The sequence below is a fragment of the Sphaeramia orbicularis genome, chromosome 11 (assembly GCF_902148855.1).
Source record: "Sphaeramia orbicularis chromosome 11, fSphaOr1.1, whole genome shotgun sequence".
Lineage (NCBI taxonomy): Eukaryota > Metazoa > Chordata > Actinopteri > Kurtiformes > Apogonidae > Sphaeramia > Sphaeramia orbicularis.
Genome location: NC_043967.1, coordinates 52,046,006 through 52,071,597, shown reverse-complemented (window position 1 = coordinate 52,071,597; position 25,592 = coordinate 52,046,006). Strand labels below are relative to the sequence as shown.

General features: G+C 39.2%; 3 protein-coding genes across 3 annotated transcripts; all 3 read left to right on the top strand.

The window, feature by feature from the left end:
* The first annotated feature begins 567 nt into the window (after window positions 1–567).
* cct3 (chaperonin containing TCP1, subunit 3 (gamma)) lies at window positions 568–7,609 on the top strand. Its single transcript, XM_030146912.1, has 14 exons — window positions 568–699; window positions 2,129–2,190; window positions 2,363–2,413; window positions 2,493–2,555; window positions 2,705–2,801; window positions 3,216–3,333; window positions 3,430–3,616; window positions 4,165–4,314; window positions 4,866–4,998; window positions 5,579–5,660; window positions 5,766–5,946; window positions 6,659–6,904; window positions 6,998–7,129; window positions 7,385–7,609. Exons 1-14 carry the CDS (start codon window positions 672–674, stop codon window positions 7,475–7,477), a joined length of 1,623 nt encoding a protein of 540 aa, XP_030002772.1. The 5' UTR covers window positions 568–671; the 3' UTR covers window positions 7,478–7,609.
* Window positions 7,610–10,048: 2,439 nt separating this feature from the next.
* glmp (glycosylated lysosomal membrane protein) lies at window positions 10,049–14,905 on the top strand. The gene is made up of 7 exons (XM_030146950.1): window positions 10,049–10,166; window positions 11,697–11,861; window positions 11,952–12,050; window positions 13,573–13,734; window positions 13,817–14,035; window positions 14,156–14,427; window positions 14,510–14,905. Exons 1-7 carry the CDS (start codon window positions 10,065–10,067, stop codon window positions 14,682–14,684), a joined length of 1,194 nt encoding a protein of 397 aa, XP_030002810.1. The 5' UTR covers window positions 10,049–10,064; the 3' UTR covers window positions 14,685–14,905.
* Window positions 14,906–17,581: 2,676 nt separating this feature from the next.
* Window positions 17,582–24,998, top strand: dnai2b (dynein, axonemal, intermediate chain 2b). Its single transcript, XM_030146896.1, has 12 exons — window positions 17,582–17,842; window positions 20,904–21,065; window positions 21,267–21,388; window positions 21,754–21,896; window positions 22,515–22,628; window positions 22,710–22,849; window positions 23,157–23,279; window positions 23,353–23,576; window positions 23,678–23,813; window positions 24,118–24,264; window positions 24,560–24,775; window positions 24,843–24,998. The coding sequence occupies exons 1-12, from the start codon at window positions 17,660–17,662 to the stop codon at window positions 24,897–24,899; spliced, it is 1,767 nt and encodes a 588-aa protein (XP_030002756.1). The 5' UTR covers window positions 17,582–17,659; the 3' UTR covers window positions 24,900–24,998.
* The last annotated feature ends 594 nt before the right edge of the window (window positions 24,999–25,592 follow it).

The window sequence follows — 25,592 nt, the reverse complement described above, 5'->3', positions numbered from 1 at the left end:
AAACTCGATCACATTGTTTTTTTCATGCCCAAGGAGGAATAAAAACACTCAAGAAAAAAATCTTGACTAAGGTTCTCATAATTCATGCATGAAAGGGTTAAACTGAATCACAGGAAGCAATTAATCTGTGACAAAATTAAGAGAGAATTTAACATTTCTTATATTTGTTTAATAAGCCTGATAACCTTAACTAGAATTTCTTTTCTAATTTTGCGTGACTCTGCTGTTTGCAACGCAACAGCCAAATACTAACTTTCTTCTTTTCGGATGTAAGGAGAGGAATTAACTCATAAGTAGGCTAGTGAACATAAACGTGCATTTTATAACGGGTTAGTAAACACCTATAAACATTATAAACCTGGTTAATAGAGGTTCTGATCTAATTTAACATCTGATAGTATATGCGCAGATTTATGTGTTGTTTGGTTGGTTTTCTCCATATACAGTTGATCAGTCCATATGTTTTCTCCATAAAAGGCTGATCCTGTTTCAGCTTTTTTATCTTTTTTATTCATTGATTTGATTGGCTGATCTTATTGTCAGTCACATTGGTTCTGGCATCTGATTGGTGGCCCTTCCCGGCTGCTCACTCTCTTCCCGCCCCTGGGCCCGTGTCCACCCTCTTCTCGTACCTTCTAGCAGTTGAGCTGTAAGCTGCACTGTTCGTCAGGATGCTCGGCCAGCAGGTTTTAGTGCTCAGTGAGTACCAAACACCATGTTTTATCGGCCAATAATGAGGTGAAACTATGTGGCGGGACATTAGGATTCTGTCGTGTGCCGGCAGATCGTCCACAGCCCGCTAGACACAAAGCGGCTCCGGGTGTTAGCTTCGCCGGTCCGCATGTGCTCCGGCTGTGGCTAACAGTTAGCCCCGCCGTTCATAGTGAACGGGACGATAGCTAACGGTGTTAGCTTCTTTATCCGTACAGACAGCATGTTTATGCTAGGCTATGTTAGCTGTCACCGGTTACTCAGCATGTTCAGTGTTAGAAGTTTAGGGGCCATAGGGTTTATTGTTTGGGAGACTAGTGTGTTTTAGTGAAGCGTCTAGAATTAACTTATGCGTCCAGAGTTTGCTTGTGTCTGCTTTAATCTGTCTGTTTTATCTCCATCTTTACTGGTTTGCTAAGTCTCCTGTCAGCCGAAAGCAGCCTCGCCCCTCACAGATGTAAAATTGTTAGTTTCATCTATTATTAATCACGCGCGCAAATATATGGATATATTATATCTCTAACTTAAATAGATTGCATACTTCTAAAATGAAAACATATGTGCAGTTTGGATATGAGTCACTTTACTGTGTATATTGTCATGAAGTACATCGTCATACGTTCAAAGGATGTATGTCTCCTAATAGGTCACATCACCGTTTATGTTATATTTATATTACAGTTCTTTATGAATGGACAGGTTTTTAGAGTATATCAAACTGATTTAATCTTATATTTGTAGTTGTTGTAAATGACAGGTCCAGACAAAAGGAAATCCAACTGCAGCCTCCACATGCAGAATGATTAATACGAAGTGGTCGTTCATTCACTGAATCTTTCAGTGCTTGGTTAGAGCTCAGACTGCAGTCCCACTAAGGGCCCATGTTGAACAGCTGATAGTCACTGCTGGCATATATTCTTCTGGGATTGTCACATGACAGGGGTTTGATGAATTAGGGGAGGATAGTCAATGATAATCAGATTGTGAATGTGAGTCTGCATCATTATGTCAGAGTCTGCATTAGCAGCCCTGGAGTTTACAGACTTAAACAGGGTCAACAGAGTGTCAGAAGTCTCTATTTAATGAGGTTATTATACAGAGTACTGTGGACAATATATCTGAATCTACAATTTGTCCTAACTTCTAGGTGGGCTATCACAGTTTTACTGCTAAATGCAGCCATGTTATTCCTGTCTTTTCAAATGTTCACTACAGGCTCTATACATATTTTAACAGTTTTACCATGCAGATGTTAGATTTAGATCATCTGATAATCTAGTTTCATATGTTGGAGTTTAAAAAAAGGTGTGAACTGATTAAAAGAAAATTGAGCTGTATATTGAAAAAAAAAAAAACTGATGGTGATTCTAAATAAAAGCTGTCTGAGTTTAACTTAATCTTTGTGTTTCCTCTGCAGATCAGAACATAAAGAGAGAGTCAGGACGTAAAGTCCAGACTGGAAACATCAATGCCGCCAAGGTGAGCAAGACAGAGCATCACCTGACTGACCTTCACCTGTAGAATTAGTTCATTTTGGCTAACAAAAAACACCTCCTTTAAGGTCCATTCACAGAAGTAACTCTGAAGTTTATAACAGACATGAATAGCATTATTACAGAAGGAGTTAGTCAACTGGCTTTGTCTTTTTCAGACCATTGCAGATGTGATCCGGACCTGCCTTGGCCCTCGGGCCATGATGAAGGTAAGACAGCTTCATCATCATCACCATAATACACAGTAACCACACATACTCTCAGATGACTGTGTGTGTTTGTGTGTAGATGCTGTTGGACCCCACAGGAGGAATCGTGATGACTAACGATGGAAATGCCATCCTCAGAGAGGTGAGACATGAATACATCACCACCTCAGAGGATCTGTTGGTCATTGTGGATTTAGTTGAACAATTAATCCAACCAGAAATTATAACCACATTGATTGAAGCAATGATATGTTTCTTTTTCTGGGCTTTTTATTTTCACCATGGCAACAGATCCAGGTCCAGCATCCTGCCGCCAAATCCATGATTGAGATCAGTCGAACACAGGATGAGGAGGTGGGAGACGGAACCACATCTGTCATCATCCTGGGTAAGCCATCAGCATAAAAGTTGCAGCAAGACCAAAAAGATTTTAAAGATGTAGCAAAGATGGCTGAAAAAATCGTAATCAGATGTCAGACATTTAATGGAGACTGGTTCGCAGAGAGAAGGCATCATAATATTTTGAGTTTGGTTGCTGACATTGAAAAACCATTTAGATATTGGAGTGAAGCTGAACTGACAGTTTACTTGTTCGTGCAGTTCAGTTCACTTCACACACAAATGGATACTAGAAATGTCCCTCAAAAGCCAAGTTTTGACCTTCACGTTTTGAAGACACTTCAAGGCCTAGACTCTGTCTCTCTTACTGAACATCTGTTTTCACACAATTCTATTGGAGGAAACTGCATGCACTTTTGGTCCCTTGTTTTGTGTGGTAATTAGTTCATTAATTTTGTTGTAGCTGGGGAGATGTTGGCTGTAGCTGAACAGTTCTTGGAGCAGCAGATGCATCCAACTGTCATTATCAGTGCCTACAGACAGGCTTTGGAGGACATGTTGGATGCCCTGAAGGACGTCAGGTACCAACACGCAGCAGGGTGTGATGGCTTTAAATGGTAAAGCACTGCTGAGTGTCTGGTGATCACCTGTCCTCTCTCTGATTTCTGACCCCTCAGCACACCAGTGGACACATCAGATCGCTCCATGATGCTGAAGATTGTCCACTCAGCCATCAACACCAAAGCTCTAAGCCGCTGGTCAGAGCTGGCCTGCAGCATTGCACTGGACGCTGTCCGCACTGTCGAATTGGAGGACAACGGACGCAAAGAGATTGACATCAAGAAGTACGCCAAGGTGGAGAAGGTAAGGTTGAATCACATGATCACCATGTGAGGGATAGCATCTAACAGCACAAAGCTCTGATCGTCAAACTGACGTCATAAAGACAGTTTTTCCTTAAGTGACACCTTCCACTGTAGTTTGTCTTTATAGTTCAAGCTAATTATCCAGCTGTACTGGGATTATTTGACTATTTTCAGACGTGGTTACATTGTTTTTGTCTTGTTTCTTTTATATCTGCAGGTTTATGTTTACACTGTTTAGCCAAATTTTAACTCTAAAGTATTAGGAGAACTAGACTAAAGATCCGGTAACAGAACCCAAGGCCCAGCATTTGCAGTGATCAGTTTTTAAATTGTTCAGACTCGGGGACAGTCAAACAAGTTGTGTTGACTCTGAAACCTGTGTTGGATATTTTCTACACAGAAAATGATTCAGGAATCAAATAAGAAACAGATCAATGAGCAGGACTGATAATAGCCTTCTTGTCTTATTAGTCAGTAGTTTGGTGTGCAGGCAGATCTGCCATCACGTCCTTATGTTGAGGTTTTCCTTCGTGCCTCTGTGTCCAGGTGCCCGGTGGGATCATTGAGGACTCGTGTGTTCTCAGAGGGGTGATGGTGAACAAAGACGTGACCCACCCTCGTATGAGACGTATGATCAAAGATCCTCGCATCGTCCTGCTAGACTGCAGTTTGGAGTACAAGAAGGGAGAAAGCCAGGTAACCATGGCAACCACTACACAATGACAAAAGAATGAAAACGCTTCAAATGTACAGTTATCCGCGAGATCTTAAACATTGACTGGATTATGATAGTTATTTCACCTCAGTAAAGTTACATTAACTTCAGTCTCTTTTAATGCTTGTGTTGTCTTGTGTTTTTCGGTATGTAAACTATGTCCGGACCTATAAGCAGTGGAAACTGATAATTTTCATGATTTTTCTTCCCAGTTTGAAAGTTCAAGTTTGATCAGAAGAAGAATGTATATAGGCAGTACAGCCTTTTTTTCTTCTGTGGGAAAAAATGGCTGTGTCCAGAAAACCAATAGAACTGAAAACGTTAATATTAACATCGCCGTGTGTTTGTATCCTAAGACTAAGTTACTATTCTATCCAGGAAAACTGAGAAATATACACATTTATATTTATCTGTATTGGTTATACCATTCATTATTTGGATAAGCCAATATTTTCTCTTCATTTTTCTCCTGTGTCAACTGTGGGCTTTACATAGTTTATTTAGGTGACGTGTGTTTTGTGTTTTTGTGTAGACTGACATTGAGATCAGCAAGGAGGAGGACTTTGCAAGAATTCTGCAGATGGAGGAGGAATACATCCAGCAGATCTGTGAGGACATTATCCGCCTGAAGCCAGACCTGGTGTTCACCGAGAAGGGCATTTCAGGTATGTACATACTGATAAAGACATGTATAACATAGAATATCCACAGGAAAAACAGACCTTACATACACACAACAGGAAACAAAAGAATGTTTCTGTGCAGATTTATCCTCATTCTCTGCTTCCTCTCAGTAAGTGTTGTCAGGGTGCTCTGTTTGATTGGACAATACTTGATCAAAATTGTTCGATCAGAATTCCGGGAATTTGTAAAATAAATTGTTTTACTGTTACTTAAATGGCAGTTCACAGGACATTACATTTTAAATATCTGAATAATTTTAATTTGCAATGATTTTGAGGTTTGGATGAAATTAACGTTGAAAGTTTCACATGGGTTTCTGGGTAAATGTGACAGCATTGTAGACACTAAAGTAATGGAGAAAGTAATCAGCAGATTAATCCATGATTCAGCTAATAATAATTGGTCACAGTCTGATACTAACAAATGGACTGCATTTAAACCATTTTCAGCAGCAGGAATATGAATCCAATCCCTCAAAACTGTGACAGATTGTTTCACCATCACTACTGCAACTGTTCACACCTTAACTCCATTTATTTGATGACCTTTGACCTCTCTCAGATCTGGCTCAACACTACCTGGTAAAGGCCAACATCACGGCAATCCGCCGCGTCAGGAAGACTGACAACAACCGCATCGCCAGGTAACGGTCTTCACCAATCACATCAGGGCATCAGTGAGTCTGAATTGAACTTGTCTCCCTGTTCTCTGAGCTGTTACTGAACTAGTCTCACCTGTTGTATCTCAGGGCGTGTGGGGCTCGTATCGTCAGTCGGACTGACGAGCTGCGTGAGGAGGACGTTGGTACAGGGGCGGGGCTGTTTGAGGTGAAGAAGATTGGAGATGAGTACTTCACCTTCGTGACTGAGTGCAAAGACCCCAAAGCCTGCACCATCCTGCTGAGGGGCGCCAGCAAGGAGATCCTGGCTGTAAGTCATATGTTTGACTACGAGTCCCAGGGTGCATTTCATTGAGTTGGGCAGACAGTTCCACACCAGTTCACATACACAGATATACATAAGGCTGTGCTCACTTTTCCCATCCCATTTTTCCCATCCTCTGTGTTTGATTTTGTCCCAGAAATCAATCTATGTCACCTACTGGCACATTCTGAATCAAATTAAAACTTAATCATATGTTTACATAACAGAAATCATAAAATACCACGGTACGTGTGACCAAGTGAAGATGATTGATGCCACTATTTCAGATGTCACATTAACTGACATGTATTTAAAATGACGGCTCAGATGAGGATGCCACATGTTGTTAAATACCACATGCCATTGGGTCCCAAGGAAGTACAACTACTGTCTAGAAGCTACACTGGTCAAGGCATCCAGCATTACACCAAGCAAGAATGTGGAAACTGTGATTCATCCAGGAAAACTTTAGTGTTTTTACTCAGAGAAATGGAACCTAAATATTTTCCAGACAAACTTACAAACAGCACAAGTTTTCTGACATGCAAAAAAAAGGTCAATGTTGAAGTACATTTTTATCTGGACAGGAAAAAATTAAACGAGTGTAATCAATTCGTTTTTGTCTGCTTCTGGTGATGATTGTAGGCTTCCTCTCATTGCAGCTTAGGCTTGTGGGTATTGTAGTCTTAGTATTTAACTTGACTCTCTTTCTGTCCAGGAGGTTGAGAGGAACCTGCAGGACGCCATGCAGGTGTGCCGTAATGTCCTGATAGAGCCCTACCTGTTGCCAGGTGGTGGCGCCGTTGAGATGGCAGTGTCTAAGCGTCTGACAGAGCGTTCTCGCGCTCTAACAGGGGTTGAACAGTGGCCGTACCGCGCTGTAGCCCAGGCCCTGGAGGTGATCCCAAGAACCCTGATCCAGAACTGTGGTGCCTCCACCATCAGAGTCCTGACCTCTCTGAGGGTAAACTGAAAACCAATCCGTTGAGATTTAACCCTTTGTGTTTGTGTAATACATGTGACTTCCGACCTCTAACCATCTGTTTTTTTTTTTTAGGCTAAACACACTCAGGAGGACGGTTTGACTTGGGGAGTGGATGGAGAGACCGGATGCCTGTCTGATATGACATCTCTGGGGATCTGGGAGCCACTCGCTGTCAAAGCTCAGACCTACAAGACTGCTGTGGAGGTGAGTCAGAATCACTGCTGTCAGAGCCAACATGGCTGACAACAAAGACAAATGACGAACATAAATAATATGTATTGGTTTATATTTTACTTTAATAATTTTACAGTAATGTCTCTTAAAAGTAAAATAGAAAAAGGAAACTCTTTGTGGCAAAGTAAACATTTGTGTCCATTGAAAGCCATCTTTTTTGATCTGTGGACCGATGCACAAAATAAACATGGCTGCCTACAAACTGATCTGCGTGTTTCGTTTCAGACGGCGATCCTCCTGCTGCGTATTGACGACATCGTGTCTGGACACAAGAAGAAAGACAAAGACGAGGCGACTGGTGGACAAGGAGCTGAATAAACCACCCTGACTGTGTGCGTGTCTGTCTGTGCGTGTGTGTGTGCGTGTGTGTGACAGCTTCTCGAAAACTAAAGCCCAGTTTGGAAACGTCTGTTCTCATTGGTTCTGGTCTAAATAAAGTGATACAGCTCATCGGTCTGACTCATCAGCACTCATTCTTCTTAAGTTATAAACACAGGTAGTGACTAAATTCATAGTTTAATATCAGGGTCTATATTTACAAACATATTCCCACTGTGATGGAAACTGGGAAAATGAATGACATTTTAAAATTCAATTTTCAGGGCTGGAAAAGCATGAAATTTAATTAGTGTGATCTCTGTCATTTAATTAGCTGCTTTGGCATTGAATGTGAAGAGTATAGATCTGAGAAGGAACTGACTTTCACTGGGTGTTAATGTAATCGTTTCAGTTGAAGAGAAGATGAGTTTGAAGTAACTGTCTAGTGTTAAAGGTGAGGTCAAAGTGAGGGTGTACCCATATACTACAGTGTGTCCTTAATAAAATGTTGGTTCAAACTCATTTATGTATGTGGCTTTTAAGCCAAACATTTCACTAAAATAAAAAAATAAATTCATTCTAATTCAGCTTTTTCAAGCTTTCAATATTTCTTAAAGTGGGAATGTTTAGGTTCTGCAGTCACTTGGGCTTAATGCATTTTTCATAATATTTTATCACTGTAAACAGTTTAATAGTTTTTCTATTTAGTATTTGAAGTGATGATGAAACTTACCCTAAGCCAGCAGGTGGAGACTCAATTAATTTCATACAATAGTTACCTTTTCTACATAAACTTGTGAATTGCCATGGAAGTTGTAACTGGTAGTTGGAACTTTGGTTGAAATGTTTTACACCTGAAAAAATGTTGGGAACCATGTGAGAATCCTGGTCTGAGTGGAGCTTAATTTAGTATATTGTTATGTCTTTGGTGTCATTTTGTGAAATTCTAAGATATACGTGAGACGATATCTTTGTCCTAGTTGGTCTGTTGCAACACATGACACATACTGGTAAAATATTTCATAAAAACCAAAATAAAATGTGTCTTCCTGATAACTGGTGCAAAATCAGTTGCTGCAATCAGACTTTAGTCTGTATGAAGACGTCAAATAATGAAAGCTTTTACTGGATGCAATGAATAAATGTACTTTTAGAAGTGTTGCAAAGCTTTTAGTATATGACATGGTGTTCTGTTTACACACGTACGGGTCAGTTTATTTTATTGAGTTTATGTTACTGCTGATAATCTATAATATATTTGAATTTTTTAAAAAATCAGTCAATTATTCTTTATTATGTTTCCGAATGTCTTTAATCTGATTTTGACAGCTTCAATTTTGTGTTTTGGTGTGAAAATTATTACTTTAAAGCAAGAAAACAGAGAACTGAAGGCTCTTTAAACAATACTGTTCTGTGTTCACATCAAAGGATTAAGACAGTTAGATTCTTGAATTCCTTCATATCAGCTTTAACTTGCATGAATTACGTAAAAAGTAACAAATTAAACATTTTGAGAGGCAAATTTTCACATAATCATGACATTTAAAAACAATTTTATCAATTTTAAATCATATTTCTCAGAGGATTAGTTCAATTTGGATAAAAGCAGTTGCATACTATTCAGTTATTTCACTTGAATGAATCAAACTGACTAATTTGGGGAAAAAAATCTTCAACTGTTTTTGGGGATGATATTGCAAAAGAAATATTTCAGTTTAATGTACCACAAACATTTTGAGTTGTCTTTGATAAAATAAAAGCTACATAAGAAACTAAACGCTAAAGAGATGTAGAACAGTTTTGTAAGGTCCAAATTCTCAGCTTTTGAAATAACTTCCCTCATTCCCTCATTTGGGACAAACCAAACTGTTACTCCACAAAAAAAAAAAAACAAACAAAAAAAAAAAAAAACTGTTGTAACAAAGGTTTGTCCACTTTAACAGTAGACTCACAGATTAATCAATAGTTAATCAACAGACCTGTTACAGTGACTCAATCAATGAATCAATTAATATCAATTATCAGTGAAAGTGATAAGTCATTCTGTTTTTCAAGAACTGAAACTAAGGTTCTGAGTCAGTTTCGTATTTTATTTTATCATTTATGTTATTTAATTTGTTATATTTTATTAAAAAAAAATTTGTTTCATTTGTTTCATTTTGAGTTATAATTATGTTTTCTATTTTATTGATTTAGTTTGTATTTTATGTTTTATTATATTTAATTTGTTATATTTGTATTTCATTTGTCTTATTATGTGTTTTACTTCTATTAGTTTTATTTTGTATTTTTATTTTATACTTTGTTTTGTATTTTATGATTTATTTTTTTACATTTCATTGATTTTTATTTTGTGTTTTGTTTTTTGTATTGCTATTATGTTTTGTTCTTAAGTCACACAACAGTCCACGTGAGCATATTTTCATTTGTAATTAATCAGACTCGACAGTGATAAAGGGATTAAATTACTTTTGTCTTCTTTTTGAGATTCAATCACTTCAAATTAAATTATAAACAGGATGTGACGTAATATGTTGACAGCGGTCATCTGACATATAAGCCAGGGTCATGTGACGGCGTTTCAAAGATGGCGGCGGACAGAAGTAGAATGGGGTGTTGTTGGTTGTTTTTATTTGTTTTTAGTTCGTCACAGTGTTTGTCCAGCGGCGCTGATAAGTCCAGCAGAAAGGTAAGAAAACAAACAACACGACGGAATAAAAGAATGTCAGAAATGTAAGGTTTAATGATGTTTATGAAAGAGGAAACAGACTCTGACAGCGGGAAGTGAAAGTGATGAGACCGTTTTAAACTGAACTTACACAAAGACTTTAAAACCCTTTTTTTTATTATTAAATACTGAACATATAACCCACTACAGTAATAGACACTGATTAAGTTAAGACAAACTGAACAATGGCCTCTTAATAAGTTTACGGTTGAAGTTAAAATGAACAGTGTCTGATGCTGAGGTTTACTTTAGTCCTGTTCTAATTGTAAATCAAACATTTTCTTAAACTAACTTATTGGGATCCAGTAGGTGTGAAGTAATTCCCAAATGTCTGTATTTTCACCGGACAAAAAAATTTAAAAAACAAAAAAACATTTTTATATTGGATGAACATGTAAGAACATGACACTAACGTGATATCTCATACAGAACACAATCGTACTGTAAACAACTTTTCTCAGTGGATGAAATGAGAGAAATTTTTCACTGAAGAACTGTATGTCCAGCGTGTTTTCATTTCAGGAATAAATAAAAGTGAAATTTCGGATTTTTTCATATCACAGAATTTTTGTTCGTTTTGTTTATTAATTTTTTAAATTTCTGTTCACAATGCTCCTTATGCTAGGATACTAGGAAGTGGTTGAATTCCTACATCAATTGTCCAACAGAAGTTAACGTCTATCAAATATATCCTCCGGATTTCCACTGTCCATTTTCTTTTTAGTGGCTGATCTGATGCCCTCTGTTAAACATGAACAGCAGTATGTCATTGTTGAGTTGGTAACAGCATTTTAGTATCACATCCTCTGTGATGTCTGAGCAAAGGAGCCACTGTGTCTGTTTAATACATTATCAGAAAAAATCATGAAGTTTGCACAAATAGTTTTGATGAAGTGAAGAGGTAACAACTGTGAGTGGCCTTGTCATTTTCTTTTCTGAAGTCAAGTCAGTTTTGATTGATAGGGTTTTTGATGGCACATCACAATGGATGATAGATCTAGGTGATAGACCATCCTTAAAATGGGGTCTGGATAAAATTTCTGAACATTTGAACTCAATTATAGAGAATAAACAAATGTGATAGATTTTCAGTTTGAGAAAATGTCGGATGACTGTTTATCACTGGAAATAAATGTAGGTCTGAGTGATAAAACCATAATTATTATTCTTATTATGATGCATTTTTCCTTTCATCTTTCAGGTTTATTTGCTTCACCTGGTCAGATAAATCACTTACAAAACTATTTGGTCTTTCCATGTTTTATTGAATAACATTTCACTTTTTAATTTTGTTAATGTAAATTTGTGAAAGCCAGAAAATAATCAAAGCAATTAAGAAAATAAGCAGTAAATCATAAAAAAGTGTTTTTATTGTTGCTTTTTTGTCTCACAGCCTTTTTCTTTGCTGTTTTGTCCTTTTTGTTGTTGTGCATTACTCATAGTTAAATGAATTGATGACACTCTAATAACAGTGATTGATCTGTCTCTCAGTTGTCTATGGAGTTGAACCCCGGGTATCCCTCAAAGCCCCATGGTGGTGACCTGTTGCACATCAGAGCCCTTGGCGACAACGACACACTCCACTTCCTGTTCTGCAGCCAGGGGGCACCGACGCTGTTGCTTGTCCACACCAATACCACAACCTCCACTGTGAAGGTCAGAGGTCACAGGTGACATCATTTGCTGGATTCACCCCAAGGGTAGTTTGGTGCATGATGGTCAATGGTGGTTTATGTTCTGTTTCAGGTGGACTGGGATAAGTTTGTGGAACGTAATACCACTGGCAGCCTGAAGGTAGAGCCAGAGAGCAGCATCCTCTACAGCAATGCGCTTGTCATCACCAGGGTAAAGATTTGTATTCCTTAGAAGTAAAACAACACAGAACTGATTAAAGTGGAATGGACATCCCACCCCTTACACTGTGTCCAGTGGGACCTAACGTTAGAAAAAATATGAACAGCTGTCAATGCTGGGTCATCAACTACACATATGCTTGTAAATTTGAAAAGTAATTTTTGAACATTTCAATTTGTGATAAAACTGATTTAATATAAAAAATAGAAATCTATGAAAATGTGTTATTCTAAAGACTACACATGTAATAGTTTAAGTGGTGTCATCGTTACTGTGTCCATCCGGTTTGTTCTGGGTCACTGAAAATGTTTCTGTGGCTCAAATTGTCCAGACTTGTATCAGTTCTTTAAATATGTCTTCACTTGGTCTGAACACAGAACAAAGTAAAATGTGTGGAGGTGCTGTGTATAACATGAGATCTGTAGTTCACTCAGCCATTTCATACTGAACTAAATGCTACTTTTGTATCATTACAGCAAACTGCAAAGTTCAATTTAACTAAACTATCTTGAAAATTATCTTTTGAATTGACAAGCATATGTGGGATTCATCACATGATATAAACAGTGACCAAATAATTATTTCTCTCATCATGACTGGTAATTATATTTTTCCAGAACAAGGCCTCATGGGGCAGAGTGGAGGGGGCGTAGTGGTTTGGCTCCACCCCCTGCTTTTCGTCAGCTCTGTTTAGAACTATGCGATGTTTCATGTACAATACTGTTAACTGTCAGATCAGCAATGGCTGCTACACACACAATTAGACATACAGTAAGATAACATGGTAAATCATCTTACCAGTCATATCCACTGCCATTTTTTTTCTATTTATTTTGGAATTTTTGTTAATGCTGCTTTTTACACCTTGTGTACGTTTTTGTTTTTTTTGTTTTTTTTATCACCTTGTGTATATTTTTTTATTTCCTATTTTTATATTTATACTTTATTTTTATATCGCTTTTGTGTGTTTTTTATGTTGCTATGATGAGTGCCTCAAAAAATTCTGTTGTAGAACATTGCAATGACAATAAAAGTCCTTGAGTTCTTGAGTCCTCTCTTTGATGACCACCAAAATGTCAAACTTTGGGCATCAGTCAACACAATGATGTTACATTGGTTCTGCCCTCTGCTGTTATATAGGGTCTATAATAAATCTCATTCAATATACTACATACACAATATCTACACTAATGTTGAGCTTGCTTTTGAGTAAATAAACAGTAGAACGTATTATTCTGGACGCTCAGGGTGTGAATACATATCACTTCCTGAAAGCCTCTTTACCAGCTGGAAGCACATTATCTCACCTTTACTAGAATATGTATAATAATAGTTACTACTGGCTACTGGCCTCTGTCTTAATGTTGCTATGGCTGCATTGCATTACGCATCAAATTATAGGATGTTTATGCTTCCGGTGTCCAAATTAATACTTTATTATTAGCCTCAAAATAGTCTGCAATTCACGTACTATTGGTTTCATACTCATAATAAACCTTCAATCTGTCCCCAGCTGTTGGAGTATAATGACATCAACGACACAGCCATCCCGACCTCTGACCTCTTCCCACCATACGACCTTCAGAACTTCCTCTGGGCTCGTCTGAACCTGTCGGCACCATCTGCTCAACTTTGTGGAACCCCCAACTCAACCAATGGATCTCTGTGTGTGGAGGTCAGAGGTCAAACCCCTGTGCCCACTCTCTACTGTAGTTTGACATCTGACCTTTTGACTGATTAGTCATTATATTTTCCAGCTGACGGCATTTGAGACAGAGGGGCGGAGTTCCAGCTGGCCCCGTCTCCTGCACAACACTGACTCCTCCCAGCTGACGGTGTCAATTGATGGCTTGTCGCCACGGGCGTCACACTCCAGGTTCCTATTGGAGGTGCAGGCAGTGAGCGGAGCTTCTTCTCTGAGACAAGTGGATGAGATCCAATCAATTGATGATGAGTTTACACCATCAATATTCAAGGTGAGCAGTAATTAGTGCGATCAGTAACCAGACAGATCTGTGTTTGACCTTTTCAAAATAAAAGACTTCTCTGTGTTTAACCCTTTCACAGTAAAAGTCTTCTGTGCCTTTCACCCTCAGGTGTATCAGTGGGTTTCATCAGTGAATGGCAGCTCTGACGTTCTGGGTTTCGTCCAGTGGAAGCCAGTGGCATACCGTAAGACAAATGCAGCACTCGAGGATGCTACACCATGTCGTCACTCATCACCAGAGCAACAGAATGGGACAGTGACAGCGGTGGCATCTGGTCTGATTCGAGCGTTCTACGGGGAATCACCAGAAACTTTTGGACTGAATGTGAGCTTTGGCCTATCAGGAGATCCTTTCTACAACAGCACCCAGTTCCTCAGCTGGTATGTGATGACATTTTAATTGATCATTGATCCCTAATCAGAAGTTTAAGGTTGCTAATCCTCTTTGTGTGTTTTCTCTCAGGACACTGCTGGTGGGTGTCGGTTCTCCTCCCGTTGAATCCTTCTCTCCGCTCGTCATCACCATCATGGCCGCCGGTCTGGGAGCTCCCTTCGTCTTCTTGCTGCTGGGTGGCATCTTTGTCTGTGTACGAAAGAAGACGGGAACTTCCACGACGGCCTATGAACCAATCAACTGAGCCCCATCCCAAAGCCCCGTCTTGGACAGTACATTAAGTCAATCAGGAGTTCAGAGACTCTTTTAATTTAGGAGACTAATTTTATCAGATGATCATGGATCTGTCAATTATTGGTTTCAGTCATTTTTATGGAAAATAAACACATTTCCTTTTAAACAGTTTTTAAAAAAAACACTGTGTTGACCAGAGTCTTAAAGATGATAAAAATATTTAATACTTTGTCTCTGAGATTTTTCTGCTGCTGAATGCCATGGTATTGTGTTTACACTAACTGAAGAGAGGTCATGTGACCACACAGGAGAATGTTTTCTGAGTTCATGTTTGGTTGTAATACTATTTGAGTCCAGCATATTAAGGTCCAGACAGGGGGATGCAAATGTCTGAAAGCTACTGGGGTCTATCCGTACTAATCTGCATTACATTTTGGTGTCCCCGTTACGCAGTAACATGTATTTTGTACATGTTACTGCGTAACAGGGACACCAAAATGTAATGCAGATTAGTACGGATAGACCCACTGATAAATTTATATTATAAAAGGGAAGTGGACTCTGTCTCTGACGTCACACAAAGTCCAGAAAGAGCTGACTGCTGCAGTTTGGCATACTTACGTATTTTTCGTCAAGGAAGAGACTAGTGAAAACAAGTTGATAGGACCAATACTTTGGGAGATGTTAGTAATTTTGGAATACAATGGCCTCCCACTGGTCAATCACATTGCTATGCCCAGAATCATACAATCATCTTTGAAGTGGGTTACCTAGCAACAGACAGACAGCAGGGCCAAAGTGTCAAAATTTCATGTGTAGAAACAGACATGCCAGCAGAGAGGTTATTCAACTGAAAATGCCAGTGGAATTTACTAAAGAAGTAAAGGAATGATCTGTATCAGAGGATCTAGAACCCGTGGTTCCCCATGGGTCAACGCATCAGTTCTACTAGAAGATCGGATGGATCACGCTGTGCGGTTAAAAACCTAAAAGACTACTCAGTCCTCAGGGTATAGATAGTCAGTTACAGACCATCTAAACCAGTGGTTCTCAACCTTTTTTAGCTCGTGACCCCATTTTAACATCACAAATTTCTGGTGACCTCAGACATTGAAAACAGAGACATTTTTTTTAACTGAAAATTTGTTTTTGATCATGTAATAGTTTGCTATACTATGGTGCAAATAAACATTAATTTTAGACAACATTTAGTCTATATAATGTCTGTTATTCTGGACAGAGTCAGTAAAGCCAGGTGTAGATTACTGCACAAAGTGAGAACTTTATTTTCCTTGGTCAGGATATGTACAGTCAGTCCAGCTTGGATTTCCAAGGCTGACAATTAATACTGAACAAACAAGAACTCAAACTACGAATTATGAAAGATCTCCAGCATCTGAAACTGACCATAATGAACACTGGAAAGATAAACAGTACCACAGTGCTTCAGTTTTAGAGTTTGTCATGTATTTTATGTATTGTGATTGTCTCTCTCAACTTACCATATATTTTATTGGTAAGTTTTTTATTTTTATCAATTACTAGAAATTTCAGGTGACCCCATTTGAATTCCAGGCACCCCACGTGGGGGGTGTGCAGACAAATGCCCACAAGACAATTGCCCACAACCTTAATGAAAAAAGAGACAAATGCTCACAATGTGTAGTATGGCATTATTCCAATGGAGGAACTATATGAAGCATGCAAATACTGCAGGTATTTTAAGTACATACGTACTGCAGATATCAGTATTCAGTTGTTAAGCAACAATAGTCCAAATAGTTATGTCATTGTAACATTATTGATACAGGATCTGAATTAAGCCTTTATTAGATAATAAGCCCTGCGATGAACTGGCGAAATGTCCAGGGTGTACCCCGCCTTCGCCCATAAGTAGCTGGGATAGGCTCCAAGCGACCCCCATGACCCTAGTGAGGATAAAGTGGGTTCAGATAATGAATGAATGAATGAATGAATGAACAGATAATAAATCAAAGAGAAAATTGTTTGTAGGATTTTGTTTTTCAGACATTTTTTAAAGAAACCTCTAAGAATTATGTAAATACTGAGATCAATCACCCATCACATTTCAAAAACTTGTTTGGTGTTTTATTAGTATTGATTAGTTAAAATTAAAGTAAAAATGTATGTTGTTTAACAAATGAATACTGATTACATATGTAGATATCTGCAGTACATATGTACTTAAAATATCTGCAGTATTTGCATGCTTCATATAGTTCCCCCATTGGATAAATGCCATACTACACATTGTGGGCATTTGTCTCGGGTCCCGACCCCACGGTTGAAAAACACTGATCTAAACCCTTTGATGTTACTTTCTATAGTAATCTTAAAACAAGACCGATTAAAGCCTTGGAATTTGACGTGAGGCCTTTTGTCCAGTTTTAATTCTGTTTTTCTGTTGGCCTTATATTCTGTTAAACTGCACCAGGCATGGACCTCAAAAGCCATAAGGTCACATATATGCTTTAATTTAATGGAATAAACCACTTTAATTGCATTCAGGTGTGTTTCCACTGAACAAAAATTAACTTTCAGTTCTTATCAAAATAAGTTTTACAGAAGCAAAGACTACACTAAGAAAAGTAGCTATGGTATTCTCTAGAAATGGTAAGTTAGTTAGCTATCAGGTCATGGCAGTCTGATTTCTTTTAGATTACTTTTAATTCTTGTCAAAAGTTCTTTAATTTCAGTGTGACGCAACAGAAATAGGCTACTTAAACCAACGAGTAATTCCCTCCTAATTTGTGTTTACTCTTTAAGACTGTCAAAACTTCACATTTTTAAGTGTTGCAGCAATTAGCGCCGCCATGTTGGATTTAAAAACACCGCTGTTGCTAGGATACGGTAAACTGTCCCTTTCACTGGATTTCTACCAGCGCCATTCCCGCAGATCAGCGTCAAGGTGGAAAAGTTAAAACCGCAGGTGTTTCGGTGTTCTAACAGTGACCCGCAGCTCACATGGAGATCGTCCATGTTTACACGAAGCTCCGCAGTGAGTTCGGCCGCCAGTACCTGTTCAGTGACCGGCCCACGGAGCTGCTGGTGGACATCCCCCCAGACCCCAGCCTGGCCATGCAGTTCATTACCAAAACCCCCAGGGACCAGGCGACCCAGGCCTGCAGGGAAATGTCCGAGCACCAGGTGAGCCGAGACACAGACCAGGACCAGGGTTAAGACCTAGACCAGGACCAGGTACAGAGTTTAGACAGAGACCAGGACCAGAGTTAAGACCCAGACCAGGACCAGGTACAGAGTTTAGACAGAGACCAGGACCAGAGTTAAGACCCAGACCAGGACCAGGTACAGAGTTTAGACAGAGACCAGGACCAGAGTTAAGACCCAGACCAGGACCAGGTACAGAGTTTAGACAGAGACCAGGACCAGAGTTAAGACCCAGACCAGGACCAGGTACAGAGTTTAGACAGAGACCAGGACCAGAGTTAAGACCCAGACCAGGACCAGGTACAGAGTTTAGACAGAGACCAGGACCAGAGTTAAGACCCAGACCAGGACCAGGTACAGAGTTTAGACAGAGACCAGGACCAGAGTTAAGACCTAGACCAGGACCAGGTACAGAGTTTAGACAGAGACCAGGACCAGATAGAACTGAGGCACAGACCAGGACCAGAGTTAAAACCTAGACCAGGACCAGGTACAGAGTTTAGACAGAGACCAGGACCAGATAGAACTGAGGCACAGACCAGGACCAGAGTTAAAACCTAGACCAGGACCAGGTACAGAGTTTAGACAGAGACCAGGACCAGAGTTAAGACCCAGACCAGGACCAGGTACAGAGTTTAGACAGAGACCAGGACCAGAGTTAAGACCCAGACCAGGACCAGGTACAGAGTTTAGACAGAGACCAGGACCAGAGTTAAGACCTAGACCAGGACCAGGTACAGAGTTTAGACAGAGACCAGGACCAGATAGAACTGAGGCACAGACCAGGACCAGAGTTAAAACCTAGACCAGGACCAGGTACAGAGTTTAGACAGAGACCAGGACCAGAGTTAAGACCTAGACCAGGACCAGGTACAGAGTTTAGACAGAGACCAGGACCAGATAGAACTGAGGCACAGACCAGGAATGGATCAGAGCCGCTTGATTGACATTTAAGGGAAGGAAATACATTAGTTAAAGTAGAAGTCATGTTTACGTCCTAAATCAGGGGTGTCAAACTCATTTTAGTTCAGGGGCCAGATTCAGCTTAATTTGATCTGCAGTGGACCGAACCAGTAAAATAATAAAATAATAATATATAAATAATGTCAGCTCCAAACTTTTCTTTATGTTTTAGGGTGAAAAAAGTTCATTTACATTATGAAAATGTTTATATCTACAAACTGTCCTTTCAAAAGATGTAATTAACATAAACAAACTGAAAAAATAAGTGTAATTTTAACAATATTATGCCTCAGCTTATCATTTACACATGTACATTATAATGCACAGATCACAGTGGATCTACAAATACACAAAACATTTAATAACAGGCAGAATATTGGTAAAATTGTACTTGCTTCTTTTAAGACATTTCAGGTTATTTGCATTTTTTTTTTAATGATACTTTGTTTCAGTGTAAATACATGAAAATATTTACATTTACAAAGAGAAACATTTGGAGTTGTCATTATTTATACATTATTATGATAGTATTTTACTGGTCCTGCCCACTTGAGATTGAATTGGTCTGAATGTGGAACCTGAACTAAAATTGCACTAACATCTTAGTGTAATTTTTGCATTTCACAACTTCATCCCAAGGGCCGGACTGGACCCTTTGGCGGGCCGGATTTGGCCCCCGGGCCTCATGTTTGACACCTGTGTCCTAAATTATGATCAAAAGTGAATGTAGCTTTTTTTTGTTCAAGTTGTTTTTATTGCATATCCAGTCACAGAAAAGCATAATACGGTCATTGTTTTTTGTTTTTTAACCCGAACATTCCCACCCTGTTGCACCAAAAAAAACAAACAAACAAACAAACAGATAATTGACAATAAAAAACAAACAAACAAACAAACAAATAAATAAGGGACACAGATCTTAGTCACATACTCGTATTAATAAGACTCCTCTGGAATAAGTGAGGGATCTACCTCTTTTATGTGATTCAGAACAGGTTGCCAGGTACTGAAAAACTTATTGGTACATCCTCTTATAGAATATCTGATTTTTCCAATGTTAAATGATGTAAAAGATCCAGAAACCAAGATTTAAATGTTGGAGGTTGTTTATCTTCCCATTTTAGTAGTATTAGTCTACGAGCTAGAAGAGTGATGAAGGCAATCAGATTTTTAGATTTTTGGTTAAAAGAATGTAATGTAATGCCAAATATTGCAGTTGCTGCCTCAGGTTCGATATGAGACCCTGTTACATCAGAAAGAAATTTAAATATAGACTGCCAAAATTTTTTTGTCATTTAAAAGTGAATGTATCTTAAGCTGTGTGTTACTATAATTATAACAGCTCCCATTCATTTGTCTTTTGTGTGTTTTGTCCACATTCTCACACTAAGAAAATGTTTCAATATTTTGGTCTTACTTTGTCATGAATGTAAAGAAGAATCAATATCTAAAAATAACATATTTTAATGTCATTTTTATCTTGTTGCATCTCTTATGAATAGTTAAAAAAACACTAACAACTGTCTGGTTTCTTCAGCTTTTCATTCAAGACCAAAGTCTGTTTAAATCTGAAAGAGATAGCCTAATGATTTGATGTTCATTGTGATAATTACAAATATTGATGGGTACTGATAATTATCATGATAACAGTGTAGACCATGTGGGCCAGGTCTAGTATATCATGATGTATATAATTAGCACAGTATAAACTAGAAGCACTCGGAGGGCGCAGACCTCCGCCAAGGCTGATCAGTGCCCCCCCCCGGGCCCCCCCACCCCCGATCACCACCAAAATTTAATCATTTCTTCCTTATCCCATTTCCAACAAACCCTGAAAATTTCATCAAAATCTGTCCATAACTTTTTGAGTTATGTTGCACACTAACGGACAGACAAACAAACCCTGGCAAAAACATAACCTCCTTGGCGGAGGTAAATATGCCACACTAATACATATTTTTTTATTTTGGACTCTGCACACCTACAGCTGCTATGTAAACAAGGGACTCCTAATGAAACTTGTTTATTCTAACGTTTTGACTCTCCATGAAGCAGTGCTGTTGTCATACGTGTGCAGGTGAACACGGAGCGCTTTGAGTCTGAGAGTCGCGGCTTGAACCACATGGAAGGGGGCTGGCCCAAAGATGTGGACCCCAACGATATGGAACAGACAATCCGCTTCAGGAAGAAGGTGGAGAAAGACGAGAGCTACATGAACAGCATCCTGCAGCTGGGCAGCGTGAGTCCGCATCAGATAACATGAAACCAGAACAGACCAAATCAGAGCAGAATAGAAGAGTCCACATGAGTCCACATCAGAGTGATTTTCTAATCCCCTGGTTGAAAAAGAACCCTCAGATTGTTGTGAGCAGGGGCCATGTCCTCAGCTCTGTGTGGTGTCACATGTCTCTGTATGATGTCATCACATACATGTGTTCAGGTCATGGATCACTACATCCGACAGAACAATGCCATAAACATCTACCAGGACTACTTCACTGAAGACCAGGACATCGATGAGGGCCAGGAGGCACCATCTGCCAAGACCATAAATGTGTTCAGGTATAGGACCACCTGATCCACCTTTGTTTCGGTGCACATACACTTTTTGTTCAGGTTCACTTCTTCAGCTTATGAAGGATGGAGACTTGGGGCAAGTTTCTAATTGTAAGTACATTATTCATTTAAAAACTATTTAATTACATCACTAGTTACCACCAAACAGGTCCAGTTGTTGGTCACATTGGAACCATTCTCTACCCAAGTCCAAATGAATCATGTCCACATCCACCTTAACTGAGTCCACTCTTCAAGTTGTTCTGTTTTGGTGTTCACAATATTCAAATAAGCTAAACTTCAGGGGTCAAACATGTTCACGCACTGTGTAGCCTCATATCTGTAGCCCCGCCCTCTCTGTGTGACCTCAGAGACCCTAACGAGGTGAAGAGGACGGTCACCTGTCTGTCCTGGCATCCGGATGGCGGCAGGAAGCTGGCCGCCGCCTACTGCTGCCTTGAGTTCCAGAAGTCTTCCAAAGACCTAAGCCCAGACTCCTACATCTGGGACATCGGTGGGTCAACATCAGGTCCACGTTCTGGCAACTCATAATTTACAAATGTTTAAGAAATTACATTTTTATAGATTTTCTAAAATATATTTTTGTCTTGAGTGATTTGGGTTTCATTTCAGTTTAGTTTGTTACATTTTTTTTTAAACATTTGTCACTTTTAAACTTAATTGTAGCTTAAACCATAACTGTGGTTTTATTTTGTCATCATGTTTTTATTCTTATTTCAGAAAGACAATTTTGTTCACTGCAAGTTTTAGGCTTTTACTTGTTTTGTTTCTAGATTTTTTCATGTTCAATAACAATACATTATGTGTGTATAATAATATTCACTCTATCTGATTATCAGTTTTAAAAGAAAACAGAAAAACTGATGAAAAAGGGTTTTATTTGAAGGTTTGATTGATTGATCGATAGAAATCTTTATTATTATTATTTATTACAGCAAATGTGTAAATTAAAAGGAAAACAAAAGAAAGCTGATAAAACCTGATTTATTTCCATTCTTTGTATTACATTGTTCTAGGGAAATACTGGTTCAAATGAAAACTAACCAGATGCAGATCCACATCAGGTCCTCATGTAGTCGCCACTTTAGTAAAACTGTGTTTCTTGCTTTAGAGAATCCAAACCAGCCTGAGCTGGCCCTGAAGCCGGCATCCCCTCTTGTCTGTTTGGACTACAACCCCAAAGACCCCCACACCCTGGTAGGAGGCAGCTACAACGGACAGATCGGTGGGTTCAGGTGTGAACCGACTGTTGGACATCTGAGTGTCTCTGTGGGGTTCTGTTCTGACTTGTGTGGGTTTGTTTAAGTGTACTGGGACACCCGGAGAGGCAGCCAGCCGGTGGAGCTGTCCTCTGTGGAACACAGCCACCGGGACCCGGTCTACAAGATCATCTGGCTGCAGTCCAAGACCGGGACAGATGCCTTCTCAGCCTCCACAGATGGACAGGTAAACAGACAGACTGTGGGTTTAAGGGGTAGTTTGGAGTTTATGAGATATTTACATATGGTACTTTTACACTTACATACATAGTCGGTACATTACCTGCAATAGGCTGCATTCAGCATGGCCTCATTTTGGAGAAGCAGACAGGGGTACCAGCACAAACCAGAACCCTAATTATCTGAACTGTCCCTTTAAGGTCCAGGCTTTGTGATGGGCACTCCAGAGCATTCACTGTCTTGGCCTTACCCCATGATGATTTGATTCTGGAGCCATGTGTCTGAAATTCAGAGTGATATGCTCTGTTTCTTAGGTACTGTGGTGGGATGTTCGCAAGTTAAATGAACCCACAGAGCGTCTGGTTCTAGATCCAGGTCGGGAGGGGAACCTGGACCGGGCTTTGGGAGCCATCTCTCTGGAGTTTGAAGCCACTATGGTGAGTGAGGGTTCTCTGTACCCTGTCTGCTGCCTGACAGTCTAATCTGAGGGTAATAATCTCCTCTGTCCAGCCCACTAAGTTCATGGTAGGGACAGAACAAGGCCTCGTGGTCTCCTGCAACCGGAAAGCCAAGACTCCAGCTGAGAAGATTGTGTGTACCTATGATGGACACCATGGCCCCATCTACGCTCTGCACAGGAACCCCTTCTTCCCCAAAAACTTTCTGACTGTCGGAGACTGGACTGCACGCATCTGGTCTGAGGACATACGGGACTCCTCCATCATGTGGACCAGGTATGTCTGTGAATTATAAAAGACAAAACAAAATGACAGTTAAGATAAAGCAAGATGAAAACAACCTGACAGGCTTCAACATCAGGTGTTTGTATGTTTAGGTACCAGATGTCGTACCTGACAGATGCCTGCTGGAGTCCGGTCCGGCCCTCTGTATTCTTTACCACTAAGATGGATGGAGTGCTGGATGTTTGGGATGTCCTCTTCAAACAGAACAACCCCACACTCAGCCTCAAGGTGAGACCTCACCTGTAAACCTGCACCATTTAAACTAAATGTGTTCATATAGTTTACAAATTTCCATGAGTTTTTGTTTGGCTTTCAGATTGTACTTTGATTTCATAAGTGACACAGTTAAACTAAAACCAGTCCTTCAGTTTGGTTTGAGTTACTTTACAAACACATTTAGATAAACTAACTAGTTTAAGTTCAGTTGTTCTGTAATGTTTGAGTTTTTGATGTATATTGAGGAAAGCCTTGATTTATAGAGGCTAATAAGGTTGAATTAATGAATGCCTTACCTGTCTTTTTATGTGATCAGGTATGTGATGAGGCTCTGTACAGTCTCCGGGTTCAGGATAACGGGCGGTTTGTGGCATGTGGTTCTCAGATCGGAGCGGCCACGCTGCTAGAGATCTGCTCTGGACTGTCGACGCTGCAGAAGAACGAGAAAAGTTTACTGGCTGCTGTAAGACATAATGATAACAGTGACGAGTTAAACTGTTAAATGTGAGGATCATGTAAAACTCTGTAACCACATGAAACAGACAGTAAAGGGAGACTGGGTGATGGAGGAAAGGTCTTGTAATGTTTCGAGTTCTGCTGGTGACATTGAAAAGATGTTAATAATCATTACTGTTCATTATTGAAGTTAAAATAGTTCTGTATTCTTCACATTATATTAATCACTAGAGATTTATTCAGTACTTCTACTTTTATCTGTACTTTTACTGGAGTAAAATCTTCATCTCACCCTCTTTCAGATGTTTGAGCGTGAGACTAAACGGGAGAAGATCCTGGAGGCTCGTCAGAGGGAGATGCGTCTGAAGGAACGAAGCCGATCAGAGCAGAGCCGCGAAGATGACACAGGACGAGACGCTGATGGAGACGAGAGTCCCGAACAGCTGATCGCTCGGGCGGAGGAGGACTTCTACAGCGTGGTGGAGGCAGAGCGGAAGAGGAGGGAGGAGCGACACAGGGTGAGCACCAATCACAGCAAACCTTAGACAAGAATTTACCATAATCTGACTGAAGGTTGTTTTTCAGGAGAAAGGTGTGTGTGAAGAAAAAGAAGTCAAAGATGAAGCTGTAATACCATTGTGAAGGAAAATGTTCCACATCAGGTTATTTCTTCTTTTTCTGTTGATTAATAAATTATCTAATTTTAATATTTCTACATCCTGATTTCTGGAATCTAGATCAGATTCTGGTTTGAGCTTTGTTCAATAAATATGTTTCTCAATCTGGAGTCACTTTGAGTTATTACTGTTCATAAATGGACATGAGGTTTTATTTTTATTGAATGTTTCAGCTTGGTTTCTGATTTCAGTTTAGTTTTAGTTTTATTTAGTTTTTTAAGTTTTATGGGTGCATAATTGGTTTGGATGTGTTCATGGGTCATTCTAATCAGATATTTACAGTCTTGAAAATGATATACTGTTGATCAAAAACACAAAAGTGCATTTTACCTAATGTTTTACTCCTCTACTGCTGAAAAAAGAACACAAATTAAAAGTGAAGACTGAATTAAGCTCTAAATAAAATGAAGCAGAAAAAATGAACAAAACAAATCATAAAATCGAAAAAAAAAAATATTTACAGCTATTCCTCTTTAAATTAATATAACAAAATAATGGTTTACCATATGTTTTTACATCACTAAAAAGTTTTTTTTTTTTTTTTAACATGTAATTATATAATATAGCATCATTGTTATTTTATTATTATCTATTCAGTATTTTATCTTAAAGTTCAGATAGCGGTTACCATGCAGCCGTTTTTTTTCTTTTTCTTTTT

Excerpts from the sequence above, each read along its gene's own strand:
- dnai2b (XM_030146896.1), top strand. The coding sequence starts at position 17,660 with ATGGAGATCGTCCATGTTTACACGAAGCTCCGCAGTGAGTTCGGCCGC. Across the intron at positions 23,280-23,352 it reads TGGAGTTTGAAGCCACTATG|CCCACTAAGTTCATGGTAGG; the intron begins GTGAGTGAGGGT and ends TCCTCTGTCCAG. Across the intron at positions 24,776-24,842 it reads GGAGGGAGGAGCGACACAGG|GAGAAAGGTGTGTGTGAAGA; the intron begins GTGAGCACCAAT and ends GTTGTTTTTCAG.
- glmp (XM_030146950.1), top strand. The coding sequence starts at position 10,065 with ATGGCGGCGGACAGAAGTAGAATGGGGTGTTGTTGGTTGTTTTTATTT. Across the intron at positions 10,167-11,696 it reads CTGATAAGTCCAGCAGAAAG|TTGTCTATGGAGTTGAACCC; the intron begins GTAAGAAAACAA and ends TCTGTCTCTCAG. Across the intron at positions 14,036-14,155 it reads TTACACCATCAATATTCAAG|GTGTATCAGTGGGTTTCATC; the intron begins GTGAGCAGTAAT and ends TTTCACCCTCAG.
- cct3 (XM_030146912.1), top strand. The coding sequence starts at position 672 with ATGCTCGGCCAGCAGGTTTTAGTGCTCA. Across the intron at positions 2,556-2,704 it reads GAAATGCCATCCTCAGAGAG|ATCCAGGTCCAGCATCCTGC; the intron begins GTGAGACATGAA and ends CCATGGCAACAG. Across the intron at positions 4,999-5,578 it reads CACCGAGAAGGGCATTTCAG|ATCTGGCTCAACACTACCTG; the intron begins GTATGTACATAC and ends GACCTCTCTCAG.